Consider the following 15286-nt stretch of genomic DNA (forward strand, 5'->3'; position numbering starts at 1 on the left):
TCAAAACTAAGTCCTAACCCAATTATAGATCTAAACAAAAGTATGTACAAACCCAACCAAGTAAGCGTCATAATAATTCATAATCACATAAGAAAATCTCCCTCCTTAATCTGAACATAAGTTGATATTAATTGCAAAGTTTCACTTGATCATAGAAATATTTAGGCTAGTATATCTAAAAATATTACATGCTAGAAAATGACATTTCATAAAAACATGTACAACACAGAAACAAGAACCCACTAATATCGCAAGGTCCATATAAAAAATCACCTATTGAGGAGATAAGTCTACTTGCATCATTTGATTATTTCTTACAGCACCACGCCTCCGCAAATATGAAGAGGTGACCATGATAAAAGGGAATACAAGAAAAAATATAGAATTAAGCATCTAGAGTTAATAATAACAGTGCCACGGGAATAAAAGAAGTAGTCTAACCTGTGAAGCATATGAGTTTTCTTGCATCACTTGATCATTTCTTATAGATTCATGGCTCTAATAAGATTGTAAATACATTGTGAGATACGCTTCCCAAACCAAGAGAAGCCTCTACCAAAGGTAAAAAAAACAATAAAAGAACCTAAAAATAATTTAGTATAACCTCTTGGGTAAATGCATTTTGTTGCATTATTTGCTCGTTTCCTCCAGACTGTTGATCCTGCAAAAACAAAATAGCCACATTAAGGTTTAAAATACACTTATGAAGCAGTTCTCGTTGATAGGTCTTTCTAATGCACTCAAATTCATACCCTAACAACAAAAAGAAGAAAGTTTTGAACTTACCTGGTTTATCAACTTATCTATCAAACTTTTGATCGATAATTATGTGACCCAATCGCTGAATTTGTTCCATCATTGTTTCAATTTTTTTGTTCTAGTTGAGTCACCTTTGCATTGCTCTGTGCCCTAACCTTTAGCTGAGATGAAGTAACTCCAACTCCTACCCCTCTAAACCGACCACAGCGCTCGGGTCCATGTACATGTGCAAGTGCATCTTCTCCATAGGAAAGGGGAGACACATTTGGAGGTTGTGAAGCCTTAAACTCTTGAACTTTTTTCTGATTTACACATAAGAAATTAGTCATTAAATAATAACTTGTAACTCAAAAAAATCAAAAGAATATGCACGTACTTCGATGTTTACCAAACAATCAACAACAACTTCATTGGATGCTTCACCACTCTTCTTTGTATGGCCACGACCTTAGTCACACAAACCGTGCAACCCCCCCTTCGCTCCCGCTCAAAATCTGCGCTCTCGCGGTTTATTTCGAAAAACGCTATAAAACTGCGATCTAAAGATTTATAAACCGCACTCTAAATATTTCGAGACCGCGCTTTTATAAAATCAAATCCGGCGCTTTCAAAAACTAAAAACCACATTTAAGAAAATGAAAAACCCAGCTCTGTTAATAAAAAGACGCGGTTTCAAATGGTCGAGGCCGCAATCGTGGGGACGATTTCACAAATTACTACAACAACTACTCGATTAAAACTAAAATATGATCTTCTCATCTACCTATTTTACCAAATATCATACTTCTGGAGAAAGGGGAAAGCTTTGAACTGTTGAAATTGATTATTGAATAAGCTTTTTTTGTCTTGATAAAGAGTTCAGCATCTTGATCAAGAAGGTAAGTTTCTTCTTCTATTTATTGCATGATTTTCAGTTCTCACGGCACTAGTGCACTTATTCTTCTTCTTTCTATTCCGATTTTAGTAGTGAAGTTTGTCACTTTACAACCCCACTTCACACTTCACAGCTTTTGTTTGGCTTTGTCTTCTTCCTTATGCAAAGAAATAAAGATCACACACTAAAAAATACATTTGGCTTTGGCGTCATTCAATAGAATAGCATTTAACACTTCATTTATTACCATTATTGTGCTGACTTGTGAATTTTGTAAAATAAAAATTTATTTACACTTCACACACTTTTGTCTAATCTTTTAGGGATAGAACTAATTAGACATTCGGACACATGACATGGTGTAAATGTGTAATCCCTTTGTTCAAGTCTTACTGACAAGATTGATAGGAACTTACATCTTTTTGTTTTCATTTTGTAAACTTATATTATTCTCAATCTTTTGGAATCAATTACGTACATCTTTTTGTGATATATTTGTAATGTCATGTTGTAGCCAAGACGCCAAGTATTAAATTATGGTGAAATTCATATATTGTAATACTTCTCATGATCTTTGAACAGGTAATTTGGCACTAATGGGAAGCTATCTTTATATTTTTTTGCATATATGTATCTATTTTAATATACTTGTATAGGCGCTCCGTATGCGCTCTAAAAATGGGAGCTTCTTGATTTAAGCACTTCGACGTTCTCGCTCTACGGTCTGGTGACTAAGGCCACGACACCAAACATCGACGCGGGTTATAGATGAAGGGTCTGAACTCTTTTTTTTTTCTACAAATAGAGTATCCACAAAACAAATCATACATTGAATATTATTTAACTTCATTTCTAAATACTAAAAACATCACATGTTCAAATAAACCTATATCACGTGTCCAAATAAACCCAGCAGGTAACTCAAGAATTAACAAATGTGTTAATAAACCTTTTAAACGGTATCCAAGTCTATCGCTTTAGTTGGTAGCACACAAACAAATTCAAATCTTAAAAAGTTTATTAATCCTCCTATAAGGTGCCTTTTCTAGGTCAAAATCAAATGCCAAACAGTATAGTCAGCGTACTAGTGATCCAAGAGAATACCATTTCTTCTTCCATGCGTGCATATCCCTTGCGACTGCCTGTATAAGGGAGGACTTGTTTCCCCTTCATTACCTTGAGCTTCCCACTCCTCTCCTGCAACAAAAAGAAAACTTTATTGAAAGGAACTTGTTCAAAACTTTATCTAATGCTAAAAAAAAAATGTTCCATTGTTATCCTTATAGTGAAGTCCTTTGATAACATTCATTTTTGAAATATATCCCATTCCACTTGTGCAGTGCCACCATGCTTGAGTTTCTTCAAATCCTTTCTCTTAGACTTGCTAAGTTTCCCCCTTAGTCGTGATTTATATGCTCGCCAAAGTTTTCCCACCATTTGTAGCGTATAAGCTTTCTCTTGTCCATCGTCCAACTTAAATTTTTGCTGGAAAGCAAAGCTCAAACATGTGTTATAATTGTTGAACTTACTTGATTCACATTACTGCATATTCATACAAATTTTTATTGTTTAGTTTACCTTAATCGATTCCTATATAAAGTTTTTTGTCTCCCCTAGAACCTTCCTCCAATCATCATAAAGTATGGAGACCATCTCTCGTGCCATAGCACCAGCATAAGAAGACAATTTCTTTGAATTTGGACCAATTGGTTGACTTTTGTCATTAAATTCAACCTCTATGTTATTCTGATATTCCAAGTACTTGCACTTTGTAGGCCCACGAGTAGTCTTTTGTTTTCCTTTTCCCTTATCTTTTCCATTTTCATCTGTTGGAAGGCTTGAATAACTTTGCAAAGGTGCATCTTGAGAATCACACGCTGATTGGTCTGAACGTCTCTCTGATATGCGCACCCTTGTATTGGGGTTATTCCTAAGTGCAGGTTCAATTACTCTTCTTTGCTTTTCTGCCCTCTTAGCGGCCTTCCTTGAACTCTGGATATGTGAGCATACAGGAAAAAAAAAATTTAATGTGTAAACTCAAGAAAGACAAATATGAAAGGAGAAGATAATAAGCATTACCTCTCCCCGACCATGAGATGACATCTTGAATGTTTAACAAAGACACAATAACAAGATCCTGCATATAGAATAACATTAGTACCAATGATTATAAAAACTAACATTGGAAGTCAGTCATATATAAGACTCAATAATAATATAAGTTGTTCCATAAAACACATTAATAAAAGAAGAAGACTAATCAGACAAGCATTCCCTTACTTCTCGCAAACATTCCCAAACAATTAGGCAGATATGGCCTTGCAAAATAGATTAAAAAAAAACAAAAAACTAGTCAAACAAACATTCTCTCACAATCACTTCTCACAAACATTCCACTAGACAAACATTCCCTTACAAAACAGATTTACACAAAAAAAAAAAAAAAAAACAAAGGAAATCAGACAAACATTCCGTCACAATCAGTTCTTGCATAGCCACCATCTCCGTCATCTATACCAATATCAAGACCTAATATATCATGAGGTCTTAAAGGCGTATCAACACTGTCATCATACATCTCCACTTCACGATAACCCCTTACTGGAGCCATTAACACGACATACCAGTTTGATGAATCACTTTCCCTAGAATAAAACACTTTTTTCGCTTGTGGTGCTAGAATGAATGAGTCTTTTCCAAATTGGTTTTGTCCTTGGTGGTGGTTAACCAAGGTAAATCCTTCTTCGAATTTGACACCATTAGGTACGCTGGCCCAAGCACAATCAAACAAAGGAACCTTAAAAGTAAGGTAGTCAAGTAAGACTATGTCCTTTATGACCCCATAGTATGATACTTCGTCGACTACTTGATTTGTGTCCTTCAAACTAGATCTACACATGGTTGTTGCCTCAACAGAAACACCGCTATCTTGTGTTGATTTGTTGTCATCCTTTACACGGTAACGTTGCCCATTGATGATACATCCAGTGTATGACAACACATGATTTCTAGGGCCAAAAGCAAGTGCCTTTACGATTTTTGAGACGTTACTCATCTCGTCGTTAATCTATCAAGAATTGAAGAACACATGTTAAAATTATATATATATATATGTTTAAATATACATACATATTACATACATAAAAGATTTATCTAACCTTGTCTTTTAACCATGTGGAGAAATTTTTAGCATGTGTCTTCCATAGTAAACCAACATTTCGGGAGAGACGTTTATCTGATTGCTTCAACACGTCTAGATGCATTCTGTGTAAAAAATAAATTAGAAACAGAATTACGTTAAAAAACTAATATATATTTGCGTATTAATTCTTATCAAACTTACTCTATATATGGTTTCACTACAGATGCATTAAACAAGACATAGCGATAAGCACTTTGAAACTTCTCATTACTTAGTGTTTTGAACGATGCCTTGGAAATTGGACGACCTCCAAGAACAAACTCATTCTCAAAATCATCATTTCGGCTTGGTTGTTTATCCATTTCAGCTGCTTGCTTCATGTATTCACTGCAGAACTTCATGGCCTCATCTGCGAGATAGCATTTTTCAATGCATCCTTCAACTCGAGCAGAGTTTCTAACATATCCTTTCAGTAACTTCATGTATCTAAGAATAGTTAAACATAAGTAAGACCTTATTAAGATTATACAAACACACAAATAATCAAAACAATTAATGATACTAGTAAAATGCTTAAAAATGTAATCACCTTTCAATGTCATACATCCAACGCAAATGGACAGGCCCACATTGGCGAGCTTCTTCTGGCAAATGGATGGTCAGGTAGACCATTATGTCAAAGAAGGAAGGAGGAAAATATCTCTACAACATGCACAAAGTTACAGCAACTTCTTTCTCAAGGATTTCCATTTTCTCTCTATTAATAACATGTTGGCACAATTCATTGAAAAATGCACATATTCGGAAAATGGCAGTCCTTGGTCCTTTTGGAAGAAGACCTCTTAGTGCTAGAGGTAAAAGTTATTGCATCAGCACGTGACAATCATGTGACTTGAGGCCGAGAAGTTTGCAATCATCCAGCGCAACCCGCCTCCTAATATCTGAGCTATAACCATCATGTAGCTTTAATTCTGATAGCCTATTGCAAAAAGTTTGCTTTTCCACCTTCGATAATGTGTGGGGCGCTGGTGGGAGATAGGTTTTCTTCCCTTGAATAACATGATGCAACTCCTGCCTTATTCCCAAATGTTGCAAATCCATACGAGATTGAAGTCCATCCTTTGATCTCTCTTTAGATTTAAGCAATGTGTGAATAATGCTTTCACACATATTTTTCTCAATGTGCATCACATCAAAATTGTGTAGTAAAATCAGATCCTGAAAAACAAATCAAAATTAACATTTAAGACTTCCATTATAATTAACTACATGCATTAAAACATAATAAATATAGTTACCTTCCAATATGGCAATTCGAAAAAAACAAACTTCTTTTTCCACATTTTGTTCTTGGGCTGACTCTTTCTCTTCTTTTTCTTTTTCTTTTCATTTCCCCACTCAATACCAATGTTTTCCACCTCATTCAAAACTTCAGAACCATTCATTCGTTTAGGCGTCTCCTTGAACTCATGGTTCGTATCAAACCAACTTATTTTCATCATATACGGGTGATTAGGTTCGAGAAAGCGCCTATGACACATGTATACTGTCTTCATACTCGAGGGTAGCCATTGCGAGCAAGTATTAAGACCACATGATGGACAAGCATATTTTCCCTTTACAGTGCATCCGGCTAAGTTTCCATAAGCTGGAAAATCATTAATTGTCCACATCAAAACCGCTTTCAAATTGAAGTAGGACTTAGTGAATGCATCAAATGCTTCCACTCCATTGTCCCACAACTTTTTCAAGTCGTCTATAAGTGGCTGAAGATAAATGTATATGCTATTCCCAGGCTGTGTAGGGCCTAGAATTAGCAATGATAGAATTAAGTGTTTCTCTTTCATACACAACCATGGAGGAAGGTTAAAAATAACTAGTATCACTGGTCAACACTATATCTAGAGCTAAGATCACCAAAAGGATTGAATCCATCTGCAACAAGGCCGAGTCGGAGATTCCGAGGTTCATTGGGAAATGAGGGCCATTCACTGTCTATTTTAGCCAATGCTTCATAATCCACTGGGTGGCGCATGTTGTCGTCACTGCTCTTATTGTTGTAATGCCATGTTAACTGTTTTGCAAGTTCAGGTAATCCAAACATCCTTTTAACCCTTGGGATTATAGGAAAATACCTCAACACCTTCGCGGGGACTTCGTGTTTAATTTGATTAGTCTGCTCGTCTACCATCCATTTAGAGGACCCACATGTATGACAAGTCACCTCATTTTTCAAAGCATCTCCTCTAAATAGACAACAATCATTAACACAAGCATAAATTCTTTCTACCTCAAGCTTAAAATCTTTGATCATTGACTTTACAGAGTTTTTTGAATCAGGAACAAGATTACCTTCAGGCAACATGTCATGCATTATCTCCAAAATTCTATTGAAACTGTTATCAGAGAGGCCATATGTAACTTTATGCTTGTATAAAAGTACAGCTGCTAATAGTTTTGTGTATTTTGAGCAACCTGAGTATAAAGGCTGCTCTGCATCTTCCAAAAATTCTGTGAACTCATTCTCCTTTGTCTCTTCCATAAGTTCTGAGCTATTACTATCATGTGCATACGCAGCTCTACATAACCTATGTCTCTGTATTAGTAGCTTCTTTATCAGTCTTTGCTGGACTGATTTCCTCCCCATGCCAAATCCAAGTTTTGTATGTGGGTCCATCCCACGTATGACTAAATGAGTATAAATGAGAAAACTATTATGACAAAATAGGTTTTGACACACTACACATGGGCACCTAATGAAATCTGATTTGGGATACTGATTAGATGCTGCCATTTTGACAAACTTCATAGCAGCTTCTTTATACTCCGTTGAAGTTCTACAAATAAAAAATAAATAAAATGTTTGAAGTTTTATCTAATAGTTGGGATACACATACATCAAACTAAGGTGTCAATATAAACCTGATTAAGTCTACCCAGGCTTTATCCATCATTGTAACACCTTCTATCAACCTTGAGCCTGACATGAGTCATGAAAATTTAATTTAAATAGAAAAACTCAATTTCATAAACATTTCCCACATGGGTAACATAGTAACTTATTCCACAAATTTCAAATAAACATTGTACGTGAACGATAAACATTGTCAATAAAGTAATTACACTAAGTACATACACAGTATACAATTATAACTACTTGCACATCAATAAATCCAATACTAGCAAAACAGGTACACAAATAATATAGATGATAAAGGACTTAAGTGCCTTTAACACATAGAAAGTTCTAAATGTAGACATGAATCATTAAAGAACGGTAATATTAACACAAGTAAATAACTTACTCCAAGAAGATTGACACACATATTAAACTTATAACATGGAGATTCAATCAGCTGATTCCTTAATTATTACTGAACCTATATTACACAATTGCAATCACCCAACCATGCCTAAATCAAACTAACAAATAGCATTCAGATATCGAGGATGTGTTTTTCCTAACAAATAACTCATACGACTGCTAGTGAACCACACACACTGATATTGACAAAGCGCATAATACAAGTCTGGAATTTTTGCAATACATGTGTTGTGGTCATTAAATAACAGAGGTCAACAAATGAATTAAAAATATAGAAAGGTATAATAAGTTCACATTTACAGAGCAACACAAGATGTAGAGAATAAAGTCGATTATTTGGGGTTGGGAAGTCGACTTCTGCAGCTTTTATCAAGTGTGAAAAATCAAAAGATGAACTTTGTCAACTACCAAAAACGTCGACTACCAACAAACCTTCTACTTAGTTACATGAACAATTAATCCTAGCTTCGCAAGGCTCTTGAATCGATCCTACACAAACAAATTACAAGTCAATGAAACAAGTTAGGGCATTTAAAGCAAAAAAATATGATTTTGACACACGAACAACTCATGTATCAAACAAGTTAGGACATTTAGTTATGAACTAATATTCAAAAACCTAAGCAAACACAATAAAAAAAAGATTAAAAAATACGACTTTAATGAAGGAAGAAAATAAATAAGGGAAGATTAGAACAAAAAAAAACTCACCAAAATTGGGGAAGAACGTTCTTTTAGTAGCAAAGAAGCCCCAATTGCACAAATCTTTGAAGCAAACAAGTATATGAGTTTAAATTTGTTAACAGAGATAAGGTTCAAAATTTTTGTCGGAAGTAGTCAATAATGCGAAGAAAGTGTAAGAAAAAAGAGTTTCCACTTTTCATGAGTAATATATATGGGGGTTTTGTTTGGCGGACAGAAGCAAAAAAAATTGGGGTTTTTGGAGGGAAGAGAGGACGGGTTTCTCAATTTTCACCAAAATATTTTTAGTGGGGGCAGCGGGATCGGGAGAATATATGATAATACATTAAAAGGAATGTGGGTTTTTATGGGAAATATCGCTGTGTTTGCCCTGATATTCAGGACGTTTCTATACTGAAATATTTTGTTTTTTGATTTACTGACTTCCTCATAAGCGTGACGCCTAATATTGCGTTCATTTGACAAATGCAATAACTGAAACTCTTTCACAGCCTTTAAGGAAAAATACTATCATAGAACTGCTATCGTAGGGCATTATTGTTGTAGTGCACTAACCCATAGTAGGCTGCTTTGTTCTATACCCTAGGATCCACCAATCCCAGACCTCCATGTTCTTTGTCTAATCTGAGTGTATAATGACTTGCATGGTGCATTTTCTTCCCCATCTTTGGCCCTGCCCAGATAAATCTGTTGCATGTCTTCGCTACCTTGTCAGGTACTATTTTTGGAAGCACAAATGTCTTAGACCAATAAGTTTGGAAGGATGAAAGAACAGAATTCACCCGCTGCACTCTTTCTTCCCTGTTTAAATCTATGTTCTTCCAATTTGAAATTCTTCCTGTGATCTTTTCAATGAGAGGCAGACATTCTCTTACTCCAAGTCTTGTTGCTGTGAGAGGCAAGCCTAGGTAAGTAACCAGAGGAGTAACAAGAGAGATGTTCATTGTTGAGGCTAATTCTTGTCCTTCCGCCTCAGTCATACTTCCAGTTAGCAGTGTTGTCTTTGCATTACTCAGATACAGAACTGTAGCCTTAGAGAAGGACTTGAAGATGTCCTTAATAGCCATGATAGACTCCATGTTTCCTTTCCAAAAGAGAAGCACATCATCCGCAAAACAAAGGTGTGAGATTGTTAGTTTCTTACACTTTGAATGCATTGAGATCCTTTTAGACTATAAGCCTTGTAGCAGAAGAGCACTCAAAACTTCCATAACAAGGATAAAGAGATACGGTGATACAGGGTCCCCTTGCCTGAGCCTTCGTTTCCCTTGGAAATAGCCCTCAGGTGTCCCATTAACCAATACTGATAAATATAGGGATGTATAGCACATAAGTAACCATTCTATGAACATCGATGGGAACTTAAACTTCTGCAGAATTGCTTCCAGAGCTTGCCATGAGACTGAATCATAAGCTTTCTGAATGTACCAGTAATATATTGTCTTGAATAGACCTCCCCAGTACAAAAGTAGATTAAGAACATGATATCAAAGAGTAATACAACTCTTCATTCTATTTGTTAGAACTTTGGACACACATTTATACCCAATATTACAGCATGCAATGGGTCTAAATGAAGCAACATGTGAGGCATTTTTCATTTTAGGAATTAGGCAAAGAAAGGTAGAGTTTATACCTCCCATGAGTTGCTTATACCTAAAAATGTGTTGGATGGCTTTTATGAAGTCCTCCCCAATAATCTCCCAGCTTCACTTCAAGAAAAAAGCGTTAAAGCCATTGGGTCTTGGTGTCTTATTATCCTCCATAGCAAATAATACTTCTTTGATTTCCTCTTCAGTTATCGGAGCTATCAGAGATTTCCTTGTGACCAGGTCTACTTCATTCACATGTAAATTATTCATAAAGTTTGCATCACATTCTTCCCTCGATTCCACCCCTAATAGTTCTCTGTAGTAGCTCAGGAAAGCTTCTGCCACTTGGTCCTTCCCTTCTCTCTGTGTTCCTTGTGCATCAGTTACACTCCATATGTAGTTTCGGGTTTTCTTCTCCTTTAGGACATTGAAGAAGAACTTACTACATCTATCCCCAAAGCACAACCAATCTATATTTATCTTATGGTGCAGTTCAGCTTCCTCTAGTTTTAAATATTTACAGAGTTTTTCCCTCGTAGCAAATTCATGCAAACTTAGGGAGTGATCCAGGGGGTTAATGTGTAATTGTTCTTGAATCACCCTTAGTTCTTCTCTTATATCAACCACCAATCTCTGAACATCATTGCTGCATTGTCGTGCCCATCCTTTCAACACCCCTTTCATATTCTTGAGTTTTCTTGTTAACATAAAGGATGGGCTCCTGTGATCTTCTATTTCCCAACACTCTCTCAAGGAAGGCATAAAATCCTGATGCAGAGTCCAGCTATTACATAATCTAAACGACGGATGCTTTCTGAAGTTACTCACAAAGGTCATGATCAAGGGGGAGTGGTATGATATTCCTTGATTTAAAAATTCCACCTTTGATGCTAACGGAATAGATGCCCAAGCAACATTTACCAGACATCTATCTATCTTTGAACACTTCCTGATACTAGCCCCTCCACTATTCCATGTAAAGAAACACCGTGTAGCTGTGTGATCAAACAGACCAGCTACATTCAAACAAGTTGCAAAAGGTATTGTTTCCCTGGGATGTACATCTCTGTCCTCGACTCTTTCATGTGAAAACAATACATTATTGAAGTCCCCCATGACACACCATGCGCCTTGTATTCTTGCACTCAAGATTTTCCGTTCGTCCCACAAAATTAGCCTTTCTTGACTTTTATTGCTGGCATACACAACAGTGAAAAAGAAGGAAAACCCATACTGCAAACTTGTAGCTTTGCATTGTATAAATTGCCCTCCTTCAACTTTTTTCTGAACATCTAAAAAATTTCTATCATAAGTAATTGACCAGCTTCTTTTTGTGTATGTAGATGGTGTATATGGATGATGTAGATAGATGATGGTCGTTGAAAAAATAGAAGCGTATCAAGACCTAATTATCCCTCAATGAGTAAAGGATGAGTAGGATATCGTTCCACTTTTAAGTATATGTTTATATGAAGGACAGGACTGGAAAGGGGGTTTGAGGGATTAAAAACTATAATTGTAGAGATTTTAGATTCTAATGCTAAACTAAACTAAACTAACTAAACTTATACTAAAGCTAAGAATTGGAAATAGGGAGAGAATATGAGAGAGATAGATTCAAGAGATTCAAATCCACCAATGCTTTTGATTCAATAACTTTTTGCTTCATGTTGTTCTCCAAGTAGACTACAATCGGGCAATCGAGCAAGTGCCGATGCCTTTTTGGGTGAAACATCGTTAAACAATTAACTCTACTTAAGGTTGTTCCTATGTTCATGTTACTAGTATCTTCTTTCCTTTTATATGAGCTCGGGCAGCTATTCAATGAATCACCATCTAAGGCAAACACAAGGAATACTTTCCTTACTCTAAAACACTACACAATTAGAAGAAAAGTAGAGAATAATAGTATAATATTCAATTACAATAAATAAAACTTTATTCTTGCATTATATTCAATTGTAATAAATAAAAGCATGTTACTAGCAAATATTCAATTACAATAAATAAAACCTTAAACTAGCATGATATTCAATTGTAATAAATAAAAACCTTAATCTATACTTCCATCCCCTGGTCTGGGCAATGGAACTAATAACTAAAAATATAAATAACTAACCTGATTGAAGAACATCATGAACCAGAAGAATCATTAAACTTTAAGCATTGGCTTCATCTCCTCCCTTGAAGGAGAAGATTAGCCTTCCATATTGAAGGAAGAACACAAAGAACGAGAAGAAGAAGAGTTGAAGAACATAAGACTAGAAAGACTAATTTATTAAGACTTAGCTAGTTAAAACCGATCTTTTATTATTAATCTCCTATTTTCTCTCTTCTGCTTTATTCTTCTATCCTCTTTTGCGGACTTTGGTCCAAGCAACGAATCCTTTGGCCTTGGGCTTCCAAATAGGCTTAAAATAGGTCCAAGTCGCATGTTTAATAGCTCCAATTCCTTGGCCTTCTCCATGATTGCCCACGGGCTTCCCATGTGATTCTTAATGCTCTGAATTGCTCCATTTTTCCCCTTTTTCTCTAATATTCTACAAAACTTTCTTTTTCACCTGTAGAATCTTAAAACACAACTTATAAATATTATTAGTCCACTAAGATGGCTAAACAAAAGGCATAATCGATGGTTAAATAGCACTTTTTGAGCACTTATCACAACTCCCAACTAGCCATTTGCTAGTCTCTTAGCAAATAAGATAAAAAATAGATAAGTGATCAAAATCACATCCTAATAACAAAAATAAAATCCTAACTCATTTTCGCAGGCATCACGATTGCATTTACCATATGCAACAAGGCTTTAAACCTTTAAGTTCCCCGAAAAGGACAAGTTATAGTCTCGTGAGGGTTTTCAGGTGATATACCCACAAAATCAATCAATAGCATGTTCAAGAATGATAGTATTTTTCAGAGAGAGAAATTCCTTACCCACTTAGTGCTTACTCCAACAGACTGTATCCATTGCTAACTACATTGCTGCAAAGACTCATAGATTATGATGGGAGATAGTAAAAATTGACAAAATTCTCAATCAAGGCTTATGTGTGTACTTAGTCAATCTCCTATACTCTCCTATCCAAGAAACAGAATCCCTAGTTTACCATAGGTAGATAATCTCGACTTTCAATCCTCACCGGTCATACTCTCATAAAAGAATCTCTCAGAAGATGGTCTACTATTTTACCTCATGTATGTGGGGAAAAGAATAATGCATATGAACATCCCACATACTACTTTGAAAAACAAACTTCTGAATAAAAGTAGTCTCATGGAAATAATGTCAATCACATATGAAGTGTCGGGTCCTTCACTTTAGCATCCTCTCACCTATTCTAGACTTCTCACTACCATCTTGTAGTGATAAGCCATGGGTTGTAACTTGGCTTGGGTATTGGTTTATGAAGGAAAGGTAAAAAGGATTCTAAGGTTGTTTCTGAAAAACACTAAGGGTTTTGCTTCTTTCTTTGGAAGATTTCTTTAAATTTTGTATTGCAGAGAAAATTCTTCCTTTGTCTTAGCTTTTCCATCCATTATGTTCAACTTTTTTTTTTTTTTTTTTTTTTTTTTTTACTCAGTGGTATATCCTTGATTAATACTGGATATACTTGTTTTCCACTAGCTTCTTTCACTTTGAACAGAATGATGGTCTTCATTGTATCTCTCTGATATTTCCTTGTAATCTTCCTTTTGTGCTCTTTCTTCCTCCTTGTGCCCCTCGTATTCTCAGAAACATATGGGTATGGCTGATAAAGATTTTGGCTATACTCCTTTGAGGTAAAAGGGTAGAGGGTTTTATAAAAGAAAATAGCTTATTATAAGGCGCAAAAGGGTTTAACATGATGGTCCTACTAGGTGGGATAAAGGCTGAATGGGTTTACTACTTGACTTATCAATATGATACTCTGTTTCGAATAGACTACAAGACCTAATGGATATCTCCCCAGTTGATGTCACTTCGTGATTAACCAAATCAACAAAATAATGAGACTATATTACAATGACATAAAGAACTGAAAGATGTTGAGTCACTAAGACTCGGATTTTTCTCGTAAGAACTCTCCAAAAAATGGGTATAAAGCTCAAGGCTCACAGGCTAAGTCTAAAAACTCTACTTCCAGTTTACTAGGGGTTTAAATCTCTCTTCTAGCAAAAGTACACAAAACTGACCAAGTACTATGGTGGTGCCTTGATAAAGAATTCTATCAACAAGAACTATGTCCGAGCATAATAAATAGTCTAAGCGGTAATGAAATCAATAATATCAACTATCTATCAAACTCAACACTAAGCAGTATAGAATATATATCCCAGACTCATCATTAAAATTCATTTTTCTCATGCTGCTGATATAGAAACAAAAATATTTTTGTTTGTGAAAACTAATTTTCAAAATTCATTTCTCAAGTACACCCTCCCCCAACTTAACATATGCATTGTCCTCAATGTATAGAAATTAAGTAAATGAAATGAATGAGAAAAAGGGAAGATGTTACCATTGATGCCGAATTTTTAGGTCTTTTTATGTCAGATCCCTAAGACGTAATGTGAGTCTTTTAAAGTCAGATTCTCAAGACTTTATATCATGCATTATCAATTTGGAGTGAGGTGATCAGATTTTCTCACCCAAATCGCGAATGTTTGGAGAGGAGGTCTCACCTTGTGGGTCATCAAAATACTCCTTGATATCTTTGGAAAGATTGTTGGTGAAGTTGCTTCTCTACCTTGAACTATTTCAGGTCTGATGATTGTGTGATAGGCCTTGTGTTTCCCCTGTGTAGAAGGTTGACGAAAATCTCTCTTTCTAACAGGACAATAGTATCTGATGTGCCCTTTACCACCACAGTGATGATAATGGATGTCCGACCTCGCTTACGAGGGTGGAA

General features: G+C 35.6%; 3 protein-coding genes across 3 annotated transcripts; all 3 read right to left on the minus strand.

Moving 5' to 3' along the window:
• Positions 1-3931: 3931 nt before the first annotated feature.
• On the minus strand, positions 3932-7303 carry LOC147475639 (uncharacterized). The gene is made up of 5 exons (XM_086583668.1): positions 6074-7303; positions 5365-5993; positions 4977-5261; positions 4792-4897; positions 3932-4700 (listed from the first exon to the last, which is right to left on the minus strand). The coding sequence occupies exons 2-5, from the start codon at positions 5445-5447 to the stop codon at positions 4092-4094; spliced, it is 1083 nt and encodes a 360-aa protein (XP_086439794.1). The 5' UTR covers positions 5448-5993; positions 6074-7303; the 3' UTR covers positions 3932-4091.
• LOC147475640 (uncharacterized) lies at positions 5637-7452 on the minus strand. The gene is made up of 3 exons (XM_086585477.1): positions 6693-7452; positions 6074-6582; positions 5637-5993 (listed from the first exon to the last, which is right to left on the minus strand). The coding sequence occupies exons 1-3, from the start codon at positions 7450-7452 to the stop codon at positions 5637-5639; spliced, it is 1626 nt and encodes a 541-aa protein (XP_086441603.1).
• A 3059-nt stretch (positions 7453-10511) lies between these two features.
• LOC147475641 (uncharacterized) lies at positions 10512-11510 on the minus strand. The gene has a single exon (XM_086585479.1). It carries the CDS (start codon positions 11508-11510, stop codon positions 10512-10514), a length of 999 nt encoding a protein of 332 aa, XP_086441605.1.
• Between the last annotated feature and the right edge of the window lie 3776 nt (positions 11511-15286).

This window comes from Coptis chinensis, chromosome 9, assembly GCF_015680905.1.
Source record: "Coptis chinensis isolate HL-2020 chromosome 9, ASM1568090v1, whole genome shotgun sequence".
NCBI lineage: Eukaryota > Viridiplantae > Streptophyta > Magnoliopsida > Ranunculales > Ranunculaceae > Coptis > Coptis chinensis.